The 20,056-nt window shown below is 33.3% G+C and overlaps 2 protein-coding genes across 2 annotated transcripts; both read right to left on the reverse strand.

The window, feature by feature from the left end:
- Nucleotides 1–1,976: 1,976 nt before the first annotated feature.
- On the reverse strand, nucleotides 1,977–8,748 carry LOC130800134 (hexokinase-2-like). The gene is made up of 9 exons (XM_057663498.1): nucleotides 8,352–8,748; nucleotides 5,628–5,772; nucleotides 5,362–5,547; nucleotides 4,375–4,449; nucleotides 4,121–4,276; nucleotides 3,929–4,027; nucleotides 3,713–3,843; nucleotides 3,556–3,637; nucleotides 1,977–2,606 (listed from the first exon to the last, which is right to left on the reverse strand). The coding sequence occupies exons 1-9, from the start codon at nucleotides 8,552–8,554 to the stop codon at nucleotides 2,277–2,279; spliced, it is 1,407 nt and encodes a 468-aa protein (XP_057519481.1). The 5' UTR covers nucleotides 8,555–8,748; the 3' UTR covers nucleotides 1,977–2,276.
- Nucleotides 8,749–9,506: 758 nt separating this feature from the next.
- LOC130800141 (hexokinase-1-like) lies at nucleotides 9,507–17,200 on the reverse strand. The gene is made up of 9 exons (XM_057663508.1): nucleotides 16,611–17,200; nucleotides 15,443–15,593; nucleotides 15,172–15,354; nucleotides 11,837–11,911; nucleotides 11,537–11,692; nucleotides 11,018–11,116; nucleotides 10,749–10,879; nucleotides 10,317–10,398; nucleotides 9,507–10,196 (listed from the first exon to the last, which is right to left on the reverse strand). Exons 1-9 carry the CDS (start codon nucleotides 16,880–16,882, stop codon nucleotides 9,810–9,812), a joined length of 1,536 nt encoding a protein of 511 aa, XP_057519491.1. The 5' UTR covers nucleotides 16,883–17,200; the 3' UTR covers nucleotides 9,507–9,809.
- Nucleotides 17,201–20,056: the final 2,856 nt, after the last annotated feature.

A 20,056-nucleotide genomic window follows, 5' to 3' on the forward strand; every position in this document is an offset into this window, starting at 1 on the left:
CTTGCTCGGGGCTTGTAATGCAGGTGGAGCGTTATGAGTTGTAATACTTGGTGACAAGTATGAGATAGGTCTTGGTTGAAGACTTGTCGGGATGAGTCTTGGTTGAAGATTTATCAGGATGTACGGTTTATGCATGAGCTTTACATCGGGATTTGGCTTGAGATATGTTCACTATGTGTTTGTGAGATCGTTTGCTGAATACGAGTTTTCGTCAAGGTGGAGATTGTTAAATAATGGTGACTCAAACATGGCAAACACCATTGGAAGAAGATGAATTTTGGGTCAGAAGGGAGTTCGCGGGGCGCATAGAATGCCGCGGGGCGCGGAGCAAGATAGCATGATCTCCGCGGGGCGCGAAGAACTTTGCGGGGCGCGGAGTCGCCTCTGGTCCAGCTTTGCGGGTCGCGTAATTTTACGCGGGTCGCGTAATTGAAGTTTCTTTTCACGGGAACCGTTTTTTGGAACGGTTACCTTGATATGTGATCGGTTATTTGTGGTTACTTAGGCTCTAAAACCGTCTTTCAAGTCGTTTTATTATAAATACATCTCCTTGTTAGCATAGGGTGGTATGATTCACAAATTAAAAGAGAGATCACAAGAGAGCCATCGTAATTTGTGAGCGTGATTGTAATTCATCTTGTATTCTTTGCGATCATAGTGAAATTGTTTGTTCTCGGTGCCGGTAGACGTAGCTATCTCATTGATAGTGAACCACGTTAATTTCTTGTGTCATTTCCTTGTTGTTTGCATTGAATTTCTTGTTGTTTCATTGTTGTTCATCGCCTTTGCTTCCGCTATCGCACAACAATATACGAAGCTTCGTAATGCTCATGCCCCATCATAAATAATAAACAATACTTATTCTAAAGAAAAACTGTAAAAAATGTTAAATATTAAGTAAAAATATTATGACCCTTCTAATTTTTATATTTGTCTAAATAAAATGATTAATGTTAGAGAATTTCTATAGTTAAAAAAGAGACGTTGGAAAAGTGGGGCAACAAGCTGGCGACCAACCCCAGTTGTCGCCCTTTATCTGATTTCATACGGTGACAAGAATGCAGTCACTTGGCCGTTGTCTGACCGTCGCCCATGGGTTCCGGTTGCCTTTATGCCGTCACCTTTTACATTTTTTTGTGGTATTCAAATTCTAGACTGGAATTCTACCGATCCAAACCTCAATCAAACGAAATTACATACACGAAAGAAATAATGGCACTGTTAATAACTACTAATAAGTAGTGGAAGAAGGAATCATAATTGACAATATCGGGGACAAAAGGTATCAGAAACACATAATGAGCCAAAAGACAAGCTTAAGGTGATTGATATCTTGTTGGATATTGCTTGAGCACGTTATGAACCAATTACTTGGAAAATGAAAGGACTTTACCCTTATTTTCAACACTTATATTTATTGTACTTTAGAATCCTCCCTTAATCATACCTTACAGAAAAAAGACAAATGGGGGGGTGAAGGTCATCCTTCCTTCAACTACATAATCATTTCTTCACTCATGATCAATTTAGTCTCATGTCTTCTTATTCTAGAGCCAAAGTCGGAAAATAAAATTTAAGAGGTTTGAAAAAATATGAAGTATAATATAAAAATTATTAGATATTTAGAGTATAATGAGTGGTTTTTTGCCGGCTACTGTCTTGGAATCTAGGCTTTTTACAAACAACAATCTCAAATTTTTTTTGCGAACAACAACTTTCATTTTTATGAGCACAATAACAATATAATTTCATGTAACATAAGATTAAAAACTTGATACTTTTTTCTTAGAAAGAAAAAAACATTGAAAATTATTAGAGAACTTAATTAAATCGCTTATCAATGCACTAATTAAATCATAAATATCGCAAATTTTTCATAATTAAAATTATAAAAAGAACTAATATCAATTAAATTTGTAATAAAACGAATCAAATAAAATTTCACTTTAACTATATTTTAAATCGTAGATTAAGAATGAAATCGAAAAATGTCAATAAACTTATAGAATAATAATAGTGAATTAAAGGGAGTATGTGATATTATACATGACCTTAAATTAAGAGGTTTCAAATATTAGTTTACGTTACTTTTAACTTTAATTTACATTAAAAAAAGACTTATTTTTATTATGTTTTTGTACTCCTTTCCGACAACTAGGCAAGGTAAAATACTTGCTTTCACTAACAAGATTAATTCAGAAGTGTGTCAAAATGGTAAAATATAAGAAACTTGTACACAATTAACCACAAAAATCAAAGCAGGATACACAACAACATCAACTATTGTAAATTGAGTGAGAAGCAGCAACAACAGCAGCACCAATTCCTGATGCATCTTTGAATTGTTTAAGTACAACCGACTTCGATACTTGTTCATCAAGCAACTCATCGGCAAGCGTCTTTTGTAAGCACGCTTTGAACTCGTCGTACTTCTCAAACAATGAACCGTCTACCGCAACTACAGTCTCCCCTTCGTTTGCAGTGTCTTTTCCTAGCTTCTTAAGGATTGCTAGTATTGCTGCAGCAGCAAGTCGAGCACCTCGTGTTGACACGATTTCACATATCTTGACAACAAGCTTCCTCTTCTCCAAGGATACATTGCTTATCTGAATATCAAAAAAAATTGATAATCAAATTATAAATTTAACTTTTGTTTTATTTACTTGCATCTTTCAGTGATCATAAATGCCCAAAATCAGTGTCTGCAGATTCAGCTAAGAATGTGTCACTTGAACTTTATCAAAAGTGTGTGGAAATTGAGCAAATAACAAATGAACGTGAGTTTTACATATATTTTCTTGTATGGTTATCGATCAAAACCCCGTTCGATCTCACACTAACAATGTTATTTGATGCTAAGAGTTGTTTGATATTAAAGCACCTAGGGTGATATGCATTTCACAAATTCTTAAATGAAACGGTTTCACGGTGAGACCATCTCTATTAGGCTAACTTAATGTACATTTATTGTCTTAAAGTGATCACTTACATTTTTTAAATGATCCCTTAATAGTCTTAGGGTCAGTTATAATCTTAAAGTGATCGGTTACAATCTTAAAAGTGATCAGTTAGAGAAATGAGCTAATTATGTGAGCTCATTTCATGGTGAGACGGTCTCATACAAGACTTGCTGATACCATTTAGATGTATGAGTTTTAAAACAATATTTTAGTAAATCTAAAGTTCCATATGGATCATCGGAACAGTACAAATCCATTTTGCTTTACCAAAAACTTCTCAAATAACAAGTGCAGAGAAAATCCTCCACCTATAGATTAGCCAAGATAATCACTAGCAGAGTGAATTCACCAAAATAATTCTAGAAGTCCGAATAAGCTCAAATAACACTTTTAGAGAAACCTTAATCAATATTAGCGATGTATGATCGTTTATATAATCTGGTGGCTTAGTTCATTACGGGTTGAAAAAAAAAAACGAAAGACTAGCGTTCACAGTAAATAGAGTTTAGCACATGCTCACTGCTCAGGCACGAAGAATGCGAGGAAACAGAAAAGATGTTTGAAAAGATATGCACAATAGGATAAAAAAGCATACCTGTAGAATCTCCTCTAGATACTTCTTTACAACCCTTAAGTCCGTGGACTTGTCACTATGCATTGCTGAAACAATATCCGTCCTGAATCTCACATAACGAACATGCTTACCGACAAATTATTGTGCGATAAAGATTGATTGCAAATTTTACACTTACCCTAATATATAATGTTGTTGAAGTTTCGGAGGTATTATGTCACCAAAAAGCAAAGCGTCTTGGGCTAATTGGACCAAAATTCTACGCACAATTTCTCCCAAATATCTTCCGGATAGCATCTTCTCTAAAATCTGAGGGACTAGAGCGAGTTGTAATAAGTTTCAAGAAATACAAAAATATCCGTTTCTTCATCTAAAATGTGAATATGACATTAACCTGCTTGTTTTGGTTCGGACTATCTTTGTCTAGTGCAGTATCATATTCCGTCAATGGAAGAAGCGGAGAATAAAAGTTTCCCCATTCAGTATTGATTACCTATAGTTTGACAATGAAACCATTATTTTTTACTGAAGTTCCGAAATCAACATTTCTTTCTTAAATTCAGGGAATGTATGTAACTTCATATACCATATGTCCTGATTCTGGTGGGGGACCATACGGCTTCTTTATGTTATCAGATTGTTCTACATAAGCGGCATTCAATCCGGTACCCAAAATGACAGCCGCAACAACATTTTTGTCGTAAAACAGACCTCCGGCCAATGTGCCAACAGTATCGTTGAGCTGGTCACGATTTATATGTTAGTAACTATGGAAGTTCAGAAACAGAAATGACAGAAAACGTTGACAACTTCACTTGAAGAACTGGTCGTTTGCCTTACCAAAGCAGTCACGTTAACATCAATAGCTCGTTTCTCTAAAGCCTTTGTTAACTCTTTTACCATGTCTTTGCCAATCTGATAAGATTTAAATGATCAAATGTTAGAATAATTGTTCATCAATTTAGCTGTACTGGATGAATATTAAGCAGTATCTTAAAATATTTCCCTTCATTTTTTAGGAGCAATCTTCTGTATCCCATTAGAAGTTGACATTTCGCAAGCTCATACATGAACTAGAAAGTTTTAGAACATTGAATTACAAATGAAAAGAAAAGGTCATAAATGTGCATGTTCTATTCCACAAGCACTTCACTTCCTGTTGTACTTTTGATCAGTGATGGCTACAGACCGGGTTGGGCCAGTTCTGGTTCTTAAAAATTGGAACCTGATTTGGACCTTAGGGTTTCGGTTCTGCTTGTGGTTCCAGGCGGTTCCAGATGGTTCCTTAACGATTTAGGAAGAATTTGCAAATATTGTACCTTTCAAACCACTCCAAGGTGGGAGTCACTTAGTTGCGTTGGGATGATGAAATGTTATTGGGTCTAAATAGTGTCCAATATCAAAAGTGTGGAATCAAGGACTAGAGAGACACTTTGACACTAGCTAAAATCAAAAATTTGTGAAAATATACCCACAGAAAAGCCCATCATAAAATGAATTGCATGCATTGTTATCATTGCCAAACCCATATCCAAAAAACAATTTATGCAAGCCCAAACCCAAGATGTGTTATGTACCCTATCATAACCCTCACACGAGAGCATTTTGGGCTAGAAGTGTAGATATAACACGGAGCCACAGACATCCCCAAACCTGGCGCTAAATAATACCACTTGAAATGAGGGTGTGTCATGTGTGTCACATTGGCTTATGATACTATGTCAAAGAAACAACTCAACCAAAATCTTAAGCTTATGGTGGTAGCCCCAAGATATATTATATACTCCATCAAATAGTACATATATAAAAGAAGTATAAGAGACTTACAGCATCTTTTACATTAAAGTCTTTAGTCCAATTAAGGAGAGTCCCAGAGTTGATCCTTGTTTGGTGCACCGGAAATGAGAAAGTAAAACCAAGCTCCCTCTTCTTACCAGGAGGAATCTTGTAGTCTAAATCATCTTCGTTTTCAAGAACATGTGAAACTTTTTCCGCTATATAATCAAACAGTTCCTGAAATCAAAGCTCTGTATCAAATGTCTGAAAACAGCTCATTTCTTCAAAGACAAAAAAGAGAGAAAGATTTTACTTACATGTAATTTTCCAACCTTGATTGAAGCAGGAACCTTATAGGATTCAGACTTAAGGTTAGTAGTCCTATCTCCTTGCAACGTAACCCGCATTACACGTAGGTTTGTCCCTCCCAAATCTAATGCATAAAAGCATCCCTCTTCATGACTGAAAGGCAGCAACCAGAAGAATACTATTCAGTTTTGTTATAATTGGTGGTGAGGAGCAGAAGCCACAAGGAAACAGAAGATTGAGTTGATTTGTACTTGAAGGTACAACTAAGGAACTGAATTACTATTGCAAGTAATAAGATGAAAACGCAATAAATAAGGCAAATAATAACACTGGGTTTTAAGGAGGTTCACCAACTTCTCTATGTCCTCCCTTAGGGGCAGGCTATGTTACTCAGACTTTTCAGTTTGCTTCACGTACCCGTGTTCGAACCTTGATGCTCAGACATTGGTATGGCACTTAGACACTTCAATTTAGGCGTAAAATTGAATATTTAGATGTATCTGACACTTGGACACGTACCAGTATACATCATTACCAGAGTCCAAGCAACATAGGGGCCATACTAGTGTTTTGCATTAACGGCCCATTTGATAGGTGGTAATGGGAATGAAAAACTAGTGTAATTTTGATTGAAAAATCTCTTGGTTAGCTTGATGGTCATGCTTATCCAACTTCAATCATCTCATTTTCTTCATGAAATTCATTCCAATGCATTACCTTTGGGAGAGGTGGTATTAGGTGGTAATGAAAATTTGTAAACAAAAAAACTTTTTTATGATCAAAATTTCATTACCATGGGAATGGTATGAAACTTTTGATGAAATTTTACACTATAAATCATTCCCAATACCACCATTTAATACCACTAACCAAACGGGCCGTAAGGTGTTTAGAGGATAGAGTTTGAAGTTCACTGATGAAGGTATTACCATGGAGTTGCAATTGAGTATGAAAAAAATAAAGTTGGAGAAATAGTACACAAGCAAGCTAAGCTTATGAGCACAAAAGTATGTGTTTTTGGCTCAAGCTTAGTTCTCATATATACATATACATATATATATATATATATATATATATATATATATATATATATATATATATATAGCAAAAAGGACTAAAAAAAATGGTACACGAAGATGGGAAGAACTGACAGAGGGCGGCATCGAGGGCTGCTCATCCAAGTGTGCAAGGTGCTCGTTCGAGCAGCTTGATGGTATAGGCTACTGTCTTGGTGACGCCCATGTTTCTACACCCAATACTCTATGTTTAGCAACCACATGGTACCTTGGGCTCCCTTCACCAAGGTTCACCCATCTCAGTTTTTCTAACTTATGATTACAAATATTAGGTAATAATAGTATAAGATTAAGGATTTGAGAATAGAAAAATGCCAATCACTAAAATAAAACAATAAGATAACCATCATTTCAATGTATGGCAATGTTATACTTCATAGTTTTGTATCTGTCTTACTTTCATGTAGTACTCCAAATCACAAGACATTTCATTTCTGTGTATTTACTCCTCTAATGGAAAATGTTATATCAATGTCTGCATTGTAGAATGCTTGTTAGTTCTTACGGCTGTTAGAGTATATAACATATCTTGTGGGTCCTCAACCATCGGCTTAAACTTTTAGTTGAAATGGTTCCTTGACATGGTATCAGAGCCAACACGGCAAGGGGTCATGGGTTCGAATCTAAACAACCCCTTAAAATTCAAGTGGAATATTTTGCACTAGATATGAGGAGGGCTAAGCTGCATCCACACTACTAGCCCAAAGGGCTTTCGTGTGAGAGGCGTGTTAGAGTATATAAATGGGCTCAATCATCAGCTTAAGCTTTTGGTTGAGATGGTTTCTTTAACAGTGACATTACAGATTGATGCTAATCTCAGTCCCATTTACTAGAAGTTAGTCCCTAAATGACTATACATTCAAATTTTTTGAGTTTTGTGAATGGCTTCAAATTCCCAATAGAATCGAAGCAAGTTACTGTTAGAGTAAGTGCCCAATCTACCAAATATGATGGTGTTGTGAGCAACAAAAAAGAGCCTTCAATGTGTCTTGATGATGGTACAATGAAGAACATGAGTGTGGAGCACCAAATGAGCATTGGAATGTGCCTTGAACAAGGCAAGGCTCAAAGGGAGGACTTACTCGAGCAAGGCAGCAGCTAAACAAGAAGATCAGAAGCTGTTGAAGACCCACTCGACTGGTCGAGCAGGCTGGCTCAGTCGAGCGGGGTACAGGGCCCAATTCTGCGACTTTCTGTTTTGCGGGCTGTTTTCTTTGAGGCTTTTAAGGGTTTGGTACTAGGGCTTCTAATATGTGCTAAGCTATATAAGAGGGGCTTAGAATATTACTAGAAGCAAAGAGAAAAAGCAATTACATTAGAGAAGTTAGACATTGGCCATTAGAGTGTTTTTATATGAGTGCGTGGAGTTTAAAGGTGAAATCTTTATGGGTTAAAAGTGACCTCTTGACTATTATAAGTTGAGTTATCAGTGTAGTTGTGACTATATTAATGATAACATATTTTATTTGAGAGGGATTGATACCTCATAAACACATTGTTGTTGTTGTGTCTCTTGTTGATGCCATTGTTTTTCACTCATCATAATACTCATAATTGTATCGGAGGGTCCGAGCCATTCTCTTTTGGTTACCAAAGCAATTTAACATCAAAATTAAGAAAAACAGTAGAATTTTACTTAAAAAAAGAAAAAAGTACCCAGAAGGAAGGGAATCGACATAGGAAACAAGCATCTTGATGAAGCTGGTAGATTCATCTTGCAAGCCTTTTCTAATCATCAATTCAATATCATCACTCAACTTCTTCAACAATTCTACTGGTAACCAGAATTCATCTTCTATCTTCTTCATCATTTCTTCCAACCTTTTTTCACCATTATCATTAATTGGACAATCTCCCATTTCTTTTTATCTGTTCTGGCTTTTCTGGTGTTGTATTTGTAAGCTGGTGCAATGAATAAGCAGATTCCATTGTACTATAAGTAAGAAAATTTGGGTATATAGCGTGGAACTGGCAACTGGCATGGTGTTCATAATTGGACCAACTTTTCGATGAAAATGATGCAATTATTATTATTATTATTATTATTATTATTATTATCATCATTTGGATTATAAAAAACTTAAAAGTCTAGATCGGTGGTTTTGTTGATAGGAAGATGATAAAATTAAAGTTAGCAATTTGCAAATTGGCGGCGATAAAAACTGTATACTCCAATAAAAAACAAGCAACTATCCTAAATTACTAATAGACAATAGTATTTGACTTTTCTTTCTATATGAAAAAATCAAAGCAAATCAAAATTTTAATACTTCTATCTATTTGCAACCTTTCAGATATTGCTACAATTTGAAACTTTCCCTATTTTAAATTATTTATTATTTATTTATTATTTCTAATTTATAATTATTTTTTAGCATATAAATTAAAACAGTTTGAGTTTTCTCTACAAAAATTATTTTTACACAAATTGTTGTGAGAGACAGTTTCTTTGAAAGACGCATTAAGTATAAATAGTCCAATTAATACAAGTTAAAGAGAAAATAAAAATGTAGTCTTCTTGTTTTAAGGGCATTTTTTGAGAGACGATTTCTCACTAGAGTAGCTGTTATTTTTAATTATTTATATTATAAATAATTAAAAATATTAAGAATTGAAAAATCAAACGTTACAACTAATTTGAAACAAAAGCATAATTTTTGTTTGTAAATCTTTATATTACTAGTTTTCTTTTGTTAATATTTTTTATCTACTTATTTTTTACGTTACTATTTCACACTCAACAAACCCAAATGTAAAATACACCCTTTTTATCACTTTCAATTTACACTATTTTGCCGAATTTTGCCCATATATCAAACAACGACACGCTCAATCAAAATTTACACAAAAATATAGCATAAGACACCTCAATGGCCTTTTATTTAGGGTTATGATAATTGATACCATTAGGAAACAATTGAACTTCTTACAACATTGCACATCTCCCCATTATTGATCTCTCATAAAAATTCTATGCATCAATTTTTCACCCATGTGTCGTATCTTATGAACTCATCCAGGTGCTCATTACATTGGGAGGTCAAAAATAAGGGAGAACAAAAGTACCAATCAGTTTACAGACTTGTATATTGAGTATCGACCTCTCGTTAAACCTCAGAACCCCATTGACGGAACGACTACAATATCTTCTTGAGTCTCCTTTACGCCAAGGTAGCGTGAGTGAGAAGCAGCGAGAAGAGAAGCTCCGATTCCTGAACCGTCATTAGCATGCTCGATGGAGATGTTTTCCCAGACTGCATCCCCGAGAAGCTCTTTCAATGTTTCTTCTAAGCATTCCCGGAATTCAGTGTAATGCTCATATAATCCCCCATCCATGGCTATAACAGTTTTTTGCTTCTCATCACTGTTCGACAATGTGTCTCTACCCAAAACCTTGAGAATCCCCAAAATGCCCGCTGCAGCGAGACGGGCTCCACGTGATGCCACAATATTGCAGAGCTTATGTATGACTTTCCTTTTCTTAAGCGAAAGGGGCAGTATCTGAAGGTTGAATATACGTCATAAAGGGAAGAATAAAAGGGCGATGAACAAAACGAATACAAATAGATCAATAGAGAGCTTATTTGCATAAAGAGTACATTTTTAGATGAATATCTATACCTCTAAAATGTCCACCATTTTAGACCCTACGACACTAAGATCGGGAGATGAGTCGTGATGCATAGCTGACATGTGAGGCGTCCTGCGATAACATTTTTCAGTCAGTTATTCAAATCTTTCGAAAACCCAGAACTTAAAAGTAATTTTACATTCCACTCAAAGGCCTTTACATCTAACCCATATTACTCTTAAATTTTCTTCACCGAGATGATTCTATGGACTATGGAGTGTAGACAGCCACCAACTTTTTGGAAGGAAATTTCAGATTTTCTATGTTCTAATTGTTTTTTTGGTGCTCTAACATGCCGACAATTTATAGAATCACCACAAAATCAATTTGAAATTTTCTCGGCATAGCATCAAGAAAAACGAAACGATGAATGTGGAAGAAAAATGATGAGCACAACTCAAAGTTCTGCCGTGAAATCATACCTCAAAATAAACGGAATCAGCAGTTTTGGAGGGACAGTATTACCAAAGAAGGAAGCTTCTTCAGCCATATGGCACAGAACTCTACGTACAATTTCACCCAAGTACATTCCAGAAATCATCTTTTCATAAATCTATAGAACCAGTTCACCGACACAAAAAGATCAGCATCATACGTCCTTCCAAATAAGCACATGAACTAAACGATTTGAATTGACCAAAAACTAAAAATGGAAAATTATCTATATTTTTTTTTGAAAAAAAAAAACCACCTGCTCACCACTGTTGGGACTGTTATAATCCAAAGCATAATCATAATCTGTCAACGGTAGCTTTGATGACTGAAAGTTGCCCCATTCCATGTTAATAACCTGAGGCACAACATTATAATTTTCCTTAAGCTAAGACAATGAACATTGTTCGATACTTTGCCAAAAAATTCAAAGATAGACAACTTTTCATTTTAGTCCGAATAATTTTCGAGTTACAGCCTTAAAGTGGAGGACTTTTGCACATTACAACCTCAATCTTTATTTTTTGCGAATTACAACCACCAAAGTATCAAAATCCACAATATTCAGGCCAAATTACAGAATTCCGACCACTTAAACTTAAATTGCAACCACTAAAATGATCAGCATTATGTTATTTAGCCTGAATGCAGTAGACTTTAATACTTTGTTGGTTATAATTTGCAAAAAATAAACATTAAGGCTGTAATTCGCAAAAATCCTAAACTTTAAGGCTGTAATTTGCAAATTATTTTTTTAGTTGATGTCTTTGCTATTTACCATCTCTCCTGATTTTGGTAATGGGCCCTGCCATTTAGGTATAGCTTCGGCACTTTCCACATATGCTGCGTTAGTTCCTGTGCCCAATATCACGGCAGCAACGACATCTTTGTTTGAGAATCTACCTCCAGCTAGTGTACCAACTGTATCATTAACCTGATTTTTATAATGTGCATCAGAGAATCTAAAATGCAGAAGTCCTAATCAGAAAATGGATTCTGATTTGATTTGCAAAAAATGTATTATTTACATGACGATACGTTATCGTGCGGTATAGCTATATGCAGATCCTAAGCTTACCAAAGCAGTGACATGCATATCAACGCCTTGTTTTTTCAATGCTTTCGATAACTCCTCCACTACATCCTTTCCAACCTATGACAGCAGAAGATGAAACGGTTTAGTTGGTGAATTTCTACGATGTTTCATAATGAAAAATTTTTGAATAGTCATCAATCTAAAAATTGATAAGGTTCCCCCACACGCTGTAGCAGCAAAAAGGAACTTATCTTTGCAGCATTACGGTATACTCCTTTATCCCACTAATTTTATTACAATATGGGTATAATGTTTTTTAAAGGAAAAACTGTCAATAACTAACTACAAAAGCTCACTTATTGTCAAAAATTACCTACTAAAATACATTTTTTGTCAAAAGCTACCAACAAACTTTGACAAACAAATGTATTTTAATAGGTAATATTTAACAAACAAGTGAAATTACTAGGTAGTTTTTAAGAAACAAATGAAATTTAGTGACAAACAAATGTATTTAGTATGACAAAAAAAAAGAAAAGAAAAGGTAGTTCTTGACAAAATGAGATTTTGTGGGTGGTTTTTGACAATTTTTTCTTTTTCACATTGTAACGCACAAGTTTCTATTGCATTGTTGGGGAACAGTCCGATGTAAGGTAACAAAGCGGTTGTTACCAACTAATCTACAAGATAGCAACTCAACTTTACACAGCTGAAGTATTTTATGAGAAATTTATTGTTAATGTGAAAATATGCAAAGCTTAAGCAGTATGAGAAATTTAATTTTAATTCTTACTTAAAAGATTGAGAAAAGAAAATGTCCCAACTCATTCTAAAACAGCACCTCAACTTTACACAAGTTAAAATTCTATTCCCTTTTAACTTTAGTCTTATTCCCTAGCTTCCACTCAAATAACCAAAAACTGAAATACAAAATATTAGGCAACAAAGCCACCAACAAACTAAAAGCCATCCACATGGAAGGAGACTAATATTTGTTTTACTCCAAAGTTCAAAAAGTTCCTTGGATATTCAAGTGCTCAAAATGACATGCATGATATGGACTCATATTAAATTTAGAAGTGTTATTATAGACTCATCGCCTGGTCATATGACATGAAGAAATTTGAAATTACTACGGAATAAACCATTTACCATAAAAGCTCGAATTTATATTGGAATTACCTAAACCTAGCACGAATAGTCAGCAACAAATTCAAATTAAGCAAAAGTATCAAACAAAAAACCTTCAACTTCTCACGGAGAATAACTCACCATATATGAGATACTTCCATGCTAAGCCCAAGTTAATTTCAAAATACAAAACCAATGATGTACTGAGTTTTATTCTATTTTCACCATGAAAAGGAACACGAGAGAAAAAGGAAAAGCAACTAAGTAATAGAAGGAAAAGGGAAGCTAAGGTCTGATTGTTTTCTTCTCCTTGAACTAAACAAACAATGATAACACTTCTTCCTAATGCCATAACTCAACAGCAACTTTAGACCAAACAAAAGATAAGTGACATATGTCCTACCCGAATTTGGTTAGATGTCATAACCTTCCTTCCACTCCACAAAACTATTTCTAACATCAAGTGTCTGTCTGATTTTTTAGATATGAATAAGAAAGCCATTTTAATTATTTTATATATCATTTTCCATTTTTATTCCAAAGATTTGTATTTCTTTAGTTTTTAATTAAAAATGGATTATAGTAAAATGGTTCGTTAAATAATGTCTAATTCGTATGTGTAAGTTGCAAATGATGATTGCTACTAAAAGTCAACTAAAAACGATCTTTTTTCTTTTGAAGAATAAATTAGTGTACATTCAACCCTGCCTATCCCCACCTAGGTGGGAGCCTCTAAAGTTGGGGTAACAGAATGTTGTTGGCTTATACTGATAGACAAGAATGCAAGAGAATAATATAAGTGGATGGCCATTAGAAATGATTCTCTTAGTTGTATATTATTATTAAATAGGTCTGAATATAGTATGATCTTTAATACCCATGATTTATTCGATGATTTGTTTTTGTTCAAGTAGTCAACCCATTGGGATTAAGTCTTTGAAACTATTGGTGTTGTGTTGATGTTGTAGTATTTAATTCATAAGATTAATAAAAAAAAGAAATGTTCATTCATACCATAAAGCAGGAAGATGAGTGAAGGGGTGAGGAAGGGTCAAATAGACTTGCATTCTCACCCTCACACAATAGCCATGAGGAAGAGTGAAGGGCTAGCTTAAGGGTCAAGTTGGTGTGAAGTGTGAACACTAACCTTGTGCATGAGAGTACTCAACACTCAGCAGATAAACTTGGAACCAATATTTAAGGGGATAGAGTGACAGTGACAGTGACAGCAAACACGCGAAGAGAAATAATATACAGCTTTTTCGGGTTGTTAACTCGAAAATGTCAAGGATAAAACGTGAATCAACCACGACTAGTGAAAGATTTCACCCTTCTGAAAGTTCATTATAAGAGATCATTCAACCAACGACAAACTTGCTTAATATAGGCTAATGCACTTATATTCTATTTTTCAATGTTATGTATATCTAGTTTTTGCACTATGGTTCAAATATCTGTAGATGATCCTCCCTCGTACAACATTGAACAGCCTAAACCCGGTGAAATCCCCAAAAGATTGCACACTGAAGGATTTTATCCCAGATATCTTACATAATAATCACATTTGTGCACATTCAAGCTACATAGAGGGGCTAAAGAGCATACAATATAGAGCAACAAAAATTCATTTGCAAAAGCAGTTAATAGATTTCCAGAAAAAAAAAAAGTAAAATGACACTTTTCACTTAAAAATCACAGTAAGTGAGCATTGATTTCTTACAAATATTTCTCGCTCGATCCTACAAGGCAACAAGCCTATGTAAAAAAAAAAAAAAAAAAAAAAGAAAAAAAAGAATACCATTTACGCATTCAAGGAACAAAATTTACAAGTTGTGGTTCTTGTATATTGATGCATATAACTTTAAAGCATATCGTGTGCACAAAAGTGTAACCAAAACCGAAGAGCTAACCTATACTTGTATTAGCCTATTTGAAATCAGCTAAGCTCTAGACAAAGATACAGCTGCATGTACCAAATGAGTAAACAGGTTCGCATAACCACTCACAAGCTTACAAGTAGCATATTCTTGTGAACATCATCCAACAAGCATGCACCCTAACCCTTTCATTTTATTAACACAAAATCTCCAGCAAGACTATCCTCACTGCACTACAAAAATACTCGCACCTCGGCATACAATATTAAACCCAAAAGTACAATATGAAGTAGTTGCTTATAAATAGCCCATGGCCATAAATATAATCTATAAACTTAGAAACACTACAAAGAGAGAGAGAGAATTTACCGCATCATCTATAGAGAAGCCTTTAGTCCATTTGATTAAAGTTCCTGAGTCAATAGATGTTTGCATTACAGGGAATGAAAAGGTGAAACCGAGTTCTCTTTCTCTGCCGGGACAAAGTTGAAACTCTGGACCTTCTTGGGCAACAAATTTTGCTAGTTCGCTTGCAATATAATCAAAAAGATCCTGACATCCAGAATTATTAATGAGCATCATAATTACTAATAACGAGCAGCATCAAAGGAATCCATTCAACAAATACAGAATCACATACATCGGAAGTTCCAACCATCAGTTCCCTAGGAATTGGAACTTCTGCAAATTCCTGATGCTTAATACCACCATCCTTGCCACCCAACTGAACTCGAAGAACACGAAAGTTTGTTCCGCCAAGGTCCAATGCATAAAACAAACCCTTTTCATCCCTGATTACACCAATGAGAAATAAAACATGGGATAAGAGCAAGGTCCACAAACGCAAACAATAAGTTAAAATAGTAATGACTAATAAACATGGCAATACCTATAATCTACATACTTGATCCTTGAATGGTTTGTATATAACAGTCATTTTCTAAAAAAAAACTTTTGAAACCTTTGAACTTTCAATAACCTTTACTTTCCAACACCTAAAACACAAATTGCCAACATCAAAATCCACAACTGGGAGTTGATTACACACAAACTTAATGAGGTTCTTTCCCGAACCATATGGCACACCAAGCTTATATTCTACTTGAATATCTCACTGAATCACCCATGTGGGATCACATGAGAACATATTCTTAACAATAACAAATATATCATATTATACTTCAAGAAACTTCATTATCCTGTGTTACTAACTGATCCTAATAGCACTAATTTGTGTAATGTTAAAAGGAATAAGATTGATGCCTGAGAATCGAGTCCTAAACGTGCCTAAAAACCCTGGTCATTTGATTAAAATACTAGTAATCTTGAATATGTAACATATAACACAAAGAATTGTAGCCGAGTTGGTTCATCACGTGATGAGTGTTCGAACCATCCTATACATAGTGGATTTGCTGTTGGATGGATGGTAATGGTTGTTTACCTCCAAACATCCTTTTTCTTCATAAAAACCATTACCATTCATTACCACTTTGGATAATGGAAAAACAAATGCTTGTATTAAGAGATTTATTACCATCAAAAATATCATATTGCTCTTGCAAGTTTAGGCTAAAGCCTAGAATCCACTACCATGACAAGGTGAAAGTATCATCAAGTGCAAGTAAATAGGCAAAATTGATGTTCAAATTACCAACAAAATTGTAAGCACATGAATGAAATACATAATCATCAATGATTACAACAACAACAACAACAACAACATAAGAAAATTTTCAATAATCAACCAAAAACTTGGATATAAATGGAACAATTTAAACCCAAAATGAAAAAAAGTAGAAAAATACCCAGTAGGGAGGTTATCGACATAGCTAATAAGCATCTTAACACGGCTAACATTATCAGCAACAAGACCAGCATTCATCTCAGCAACCATGGCATCAGCAACCTCCTTCAAATTCTCAATGGAAGTCCCACATTTCTCTTTAAAGTCCCTCAAAATTTCCATCGTACGACTCCATTTAACCCCATTTTTAATCCTACGATTCACAATTAACCCACCAGCGGCACAAATTGCTGCAGCTCCTAACACAGTTGCAACTATTACAACCTTACCCATCTTCACAGAAAGTCCAATTTCTCTCTTTAATCTTAAAGAGAAAATCCCAAATAAAAACACCCAGAATTTAGAATTTCAAGAGAGAATCAAAATCCGATGTTTTGGAAAGAGTGAAGATATAATTGTATTTATTATTGTTAGAGTATTATATATGTATATATATATATTCTGTAATAATTGAATTATTATGGATTACAGAAACTAAAAAAGGAGGAATTTTTAAAGATTTTTTAAGAGAGAAGTGATAGTGATCGGAAATGCTACTGGTTTGGATTGTTGCTTGACTTTGGGTTTGCTCTAAAGCTTCTTTTCTTTTAGTGCAAATTTGGGTAAAATGTAGTTCGTTAGATACTTTGTTAGGATTAAATTATGGAAAAATAATTTTATATTTCACCTATTTTTTTAAAGAAAAAATTGGGATTAATAATTTAATTCTTCACCTATCGTGAATAATCTATTTGAATTATATTTTAATAATTTAATATTTAATATATATTTGTCCTCAACATACTATATTATCAATAATAGATAATTGATAATAGTAGAATATAAGCACAAAAGTTAGATTATTTATTTCAAAATAAGCACAAATAGTGAATTATTAGACTATAATCTAATAATAGAATTATTCACAGCAAACATGCAGAAAATTAAATAATTAATATTAATTTTAACTTTTTCATAATAATTTCACCTCTTAATTAATTTTAAATAATCTTAATTTTAGAGAATATTATCTTCAATACGACATACTACAAGCCCCACTTTCCTAACACTAATTATTTTTTTAGAAAACACCATACCCTTAATTTATAGATTATTTTTAATTTTAAAATAATTTGTGAATTACAACCTTAAAGTTAGGTCTTTTGTAAATTATATCTTTAATTTTTTTTAAACGTACTTTAGCCACCAAAATATCAATATCTACAACATCCGGCCTAAATTACAGGACTCCAATTACTTTACCAAATATTTTGACCACTAAATTGATCGAAATCCTATGATTTAGTCTGAATGTTGTAGACTTTGATATTTTGGAGGTTATAATTTGCAAAAATTATTAAGACAGTAATTCGCAAAAATCTTTAATGTAATTTGTAAATAAGTCTAATTTTCAATATTTTCTCTACTTTTTGGTTATCCTCTTTATAAATCATGTAGGGTTAACCATTTTAATATATTTAATAGAATATAAATTTATGAATTTGTAATATTAAATCATTCATACTACTATAATATAAATGTTGAAAAATAAAAAATGTCACTCTTAGAGAGCCTTCAAAAATAGAAGTATTTTAGTGGATGATAGTTGATTACATTACAATATTTACCTAATTTAGAATTAAATTTTTTTACATTGGAGCTAAAAGGTAAAGAATTTATATAATTTATTATAACAATTCTATATGTCTAACCTAGAATTTGATACATTTAATTGAATAAAAAGGTCATATATTCCATAAATAATTTTTTAAAAAATTAGTATTTAATTTTTTCTTTAAAAATCATGTATTCGATAAACTTAATCACGATAATGTATACTTGCATTAGTCTTTGAAATTATATTTTTATATATTCCTTACTATTAAATTCGTGCATTGCACGAGTTTCTTTACTAGTATGTGAATATCGACCGTTATGTACTTACAAATATTACAAGTTTGTGTTAATACATAAATACATTAAAATATTCCCTTTGGTCCATAATATTGTCCAATTTAATATATTACATATTTGTCAATACACTAACTTGATTTTATATCTTTAATTATGTATAATAAAATCAGCTACTCTTGTAAGAGACAGTCTCTTAAAGAGACGATCTCAAAACAAGAAGCTCACATTCTTTTTTTCTCTTTAATTTGTATTAATTGGGCTATTTAGCTCATATATCTAATGTGTCTCTCGGAGAAACCGTCTTTCACAATTATTTTTATAATAAAATTTATAAAAGATATAGTTAAAATTTACTTTCAAACAAATCAAATTAGATCTTATTTGATTATTTTTTAACTTATATAGGAGTATTAATTAACAATAAAATATCAAAGGGAATAAATAAAAAATGTTTTTACTTTATAAGTTGGGTATATATTTATAATCTTGATGATGTTCTAATTTAAGAATAATACCACTATAGCATTTTTTTTTTAATATCTTAGCACTATTAAAGCCCAATCAGTGTTGCGGGCTCTAGGTTGTATATACCTTAGTTGTTCATTAATACAAGTCAAGAAAACATTTAATCAAATTTTTAAAAGGGTATTAAAAGTCAATGTGATCAAAAGACACGAGTTAAGAAAGAGTAGCTAATTTAATCTAAAATCATGTTAATCAAATCAGTTTTTTATTGTTCTTTATTTAGCTATATAAGTGGTTATTGTATTTTCATGATCACTAATTGTTGTAAGAAACAGTCTCTCAAAGACAACGTTTTTTATGGGCCGGTCTATTATATTTTTAAAAAATAAAACAGGAAAATGTAGTTAACTATATGCTTATTAGGTAGGATTTTAGGATATCTCAAGTAGATATTTAGAATATGTCAAATAAGGCTTCACAGTATATCAAGTAGGTTTAAAATTGTTAGAGCCCTTATGATGAAAAAAAATTGAAAAAAATTGTACCTTTTTGAAAATTGTTAAGAGCCCTTATGATTGAATACAATGTGGCAGTTCATTATTGGCCTGGAGATATTTCCACTACCACCTAACTTATCAATCGCCTTCCCACAAATGTATACTCTAATGATACAAGATTCCTCTTTATACCCTTGGGACATTCACGATCATACCTTTCTATCATTCTTTACACCCGTGTTTTTGGATATATTGTTTATGTTCATATTCCAAAAAAGGAGCGAGACAAACTCGAACCCAGAGTAGTCAAGTGTGTCTTTATTGGTTATAAAACACACAAAAAAGATACTGATGATTTGATTTGATTTAGTTCATAACTGCATGTATAACACAATGGACTGTAATTTTTTTGAGTTTTCCTACTATTACAACCATCTTCGATGTCACGGTTAAAATAATCATCTAGGCTGATTGACATTTTCACATGTGTTGGACCATGATCCCTAGTACGAACAATCACTATAATTGCCACTGATGAAGTAGTATATCCATTCTCTCTAAGTCAAGCTACATCTCCAATGGTTCAAATCCC

The sequence above is a fragment of the Amaranthus tricolor genome, chromosome 1, assembly GCF_026212465.1.
Source record: "Amaranthus tricolor cultivar Red isolate AtriRed21 chromosome 1, ASM2621246v1, whole genome shotgun sequence".
Classification (NCBI taxonomy): domain Eukaryota; kingdom Viridiplantae; phylum Streptophyta; class Magnoliopsida; order Caryophyllales; family Amaranthaceae; genus Amaranthus; species Amaranthus tricolor.

What these genes read in the sequence shown, in the direction of transcription:
- LOC130800141 (XM_057663508.1), bottom strand. Translation starts at nt 16,882, where the DNA reads ATGGGTAAGGTTGTAATAGTTGCAACTGTGTTAGGAGCTGCAGCAATT. An exon ending in GTCGATAACCTCCCTACTGG is followed by an intron (nt 15,594 to 16,610) that starts GTATTTTTCTAC and finishes TGGTGTAATCAG; the next exon opens with GGATGAAAAGGGTTTGTTTT. An exon ending in GTCCCAACAGTGGTGAGCAG is followed by an intron (nt 10,880 to 11,017) that starts GTGGTTTTTTTT and finishes CTGGTTCTATAG; the next exon opens with ATTTATGAAAAGATGATTTC.
- LOC130800134 (XM_057663498.1), bottom strand. Translation starts at nt 8,554, where the DNA reads ATGGGAGATTGTCCAATTAATGATAATGGTGAAAAAAGGTTGGAAGAA. An exon ending in ACTTTAATGTAAAAGATGCT is followed by an intron (nt 4,450 to 5,361) that starts GTAAGTCTCTTA and finishes AAATCTTATCAG; the next exon opens with ATTGGCAAAGACATGGTAAA. An exon ending in ATCTAGAGGAGATTCTACAG is followed by an intron (nt 2,607 to 3,555) that starts GTATGCTTTTTT and finishes TTTGATATTCAG; the next exon opens with ATAAGCAATGTATCCTTGGA.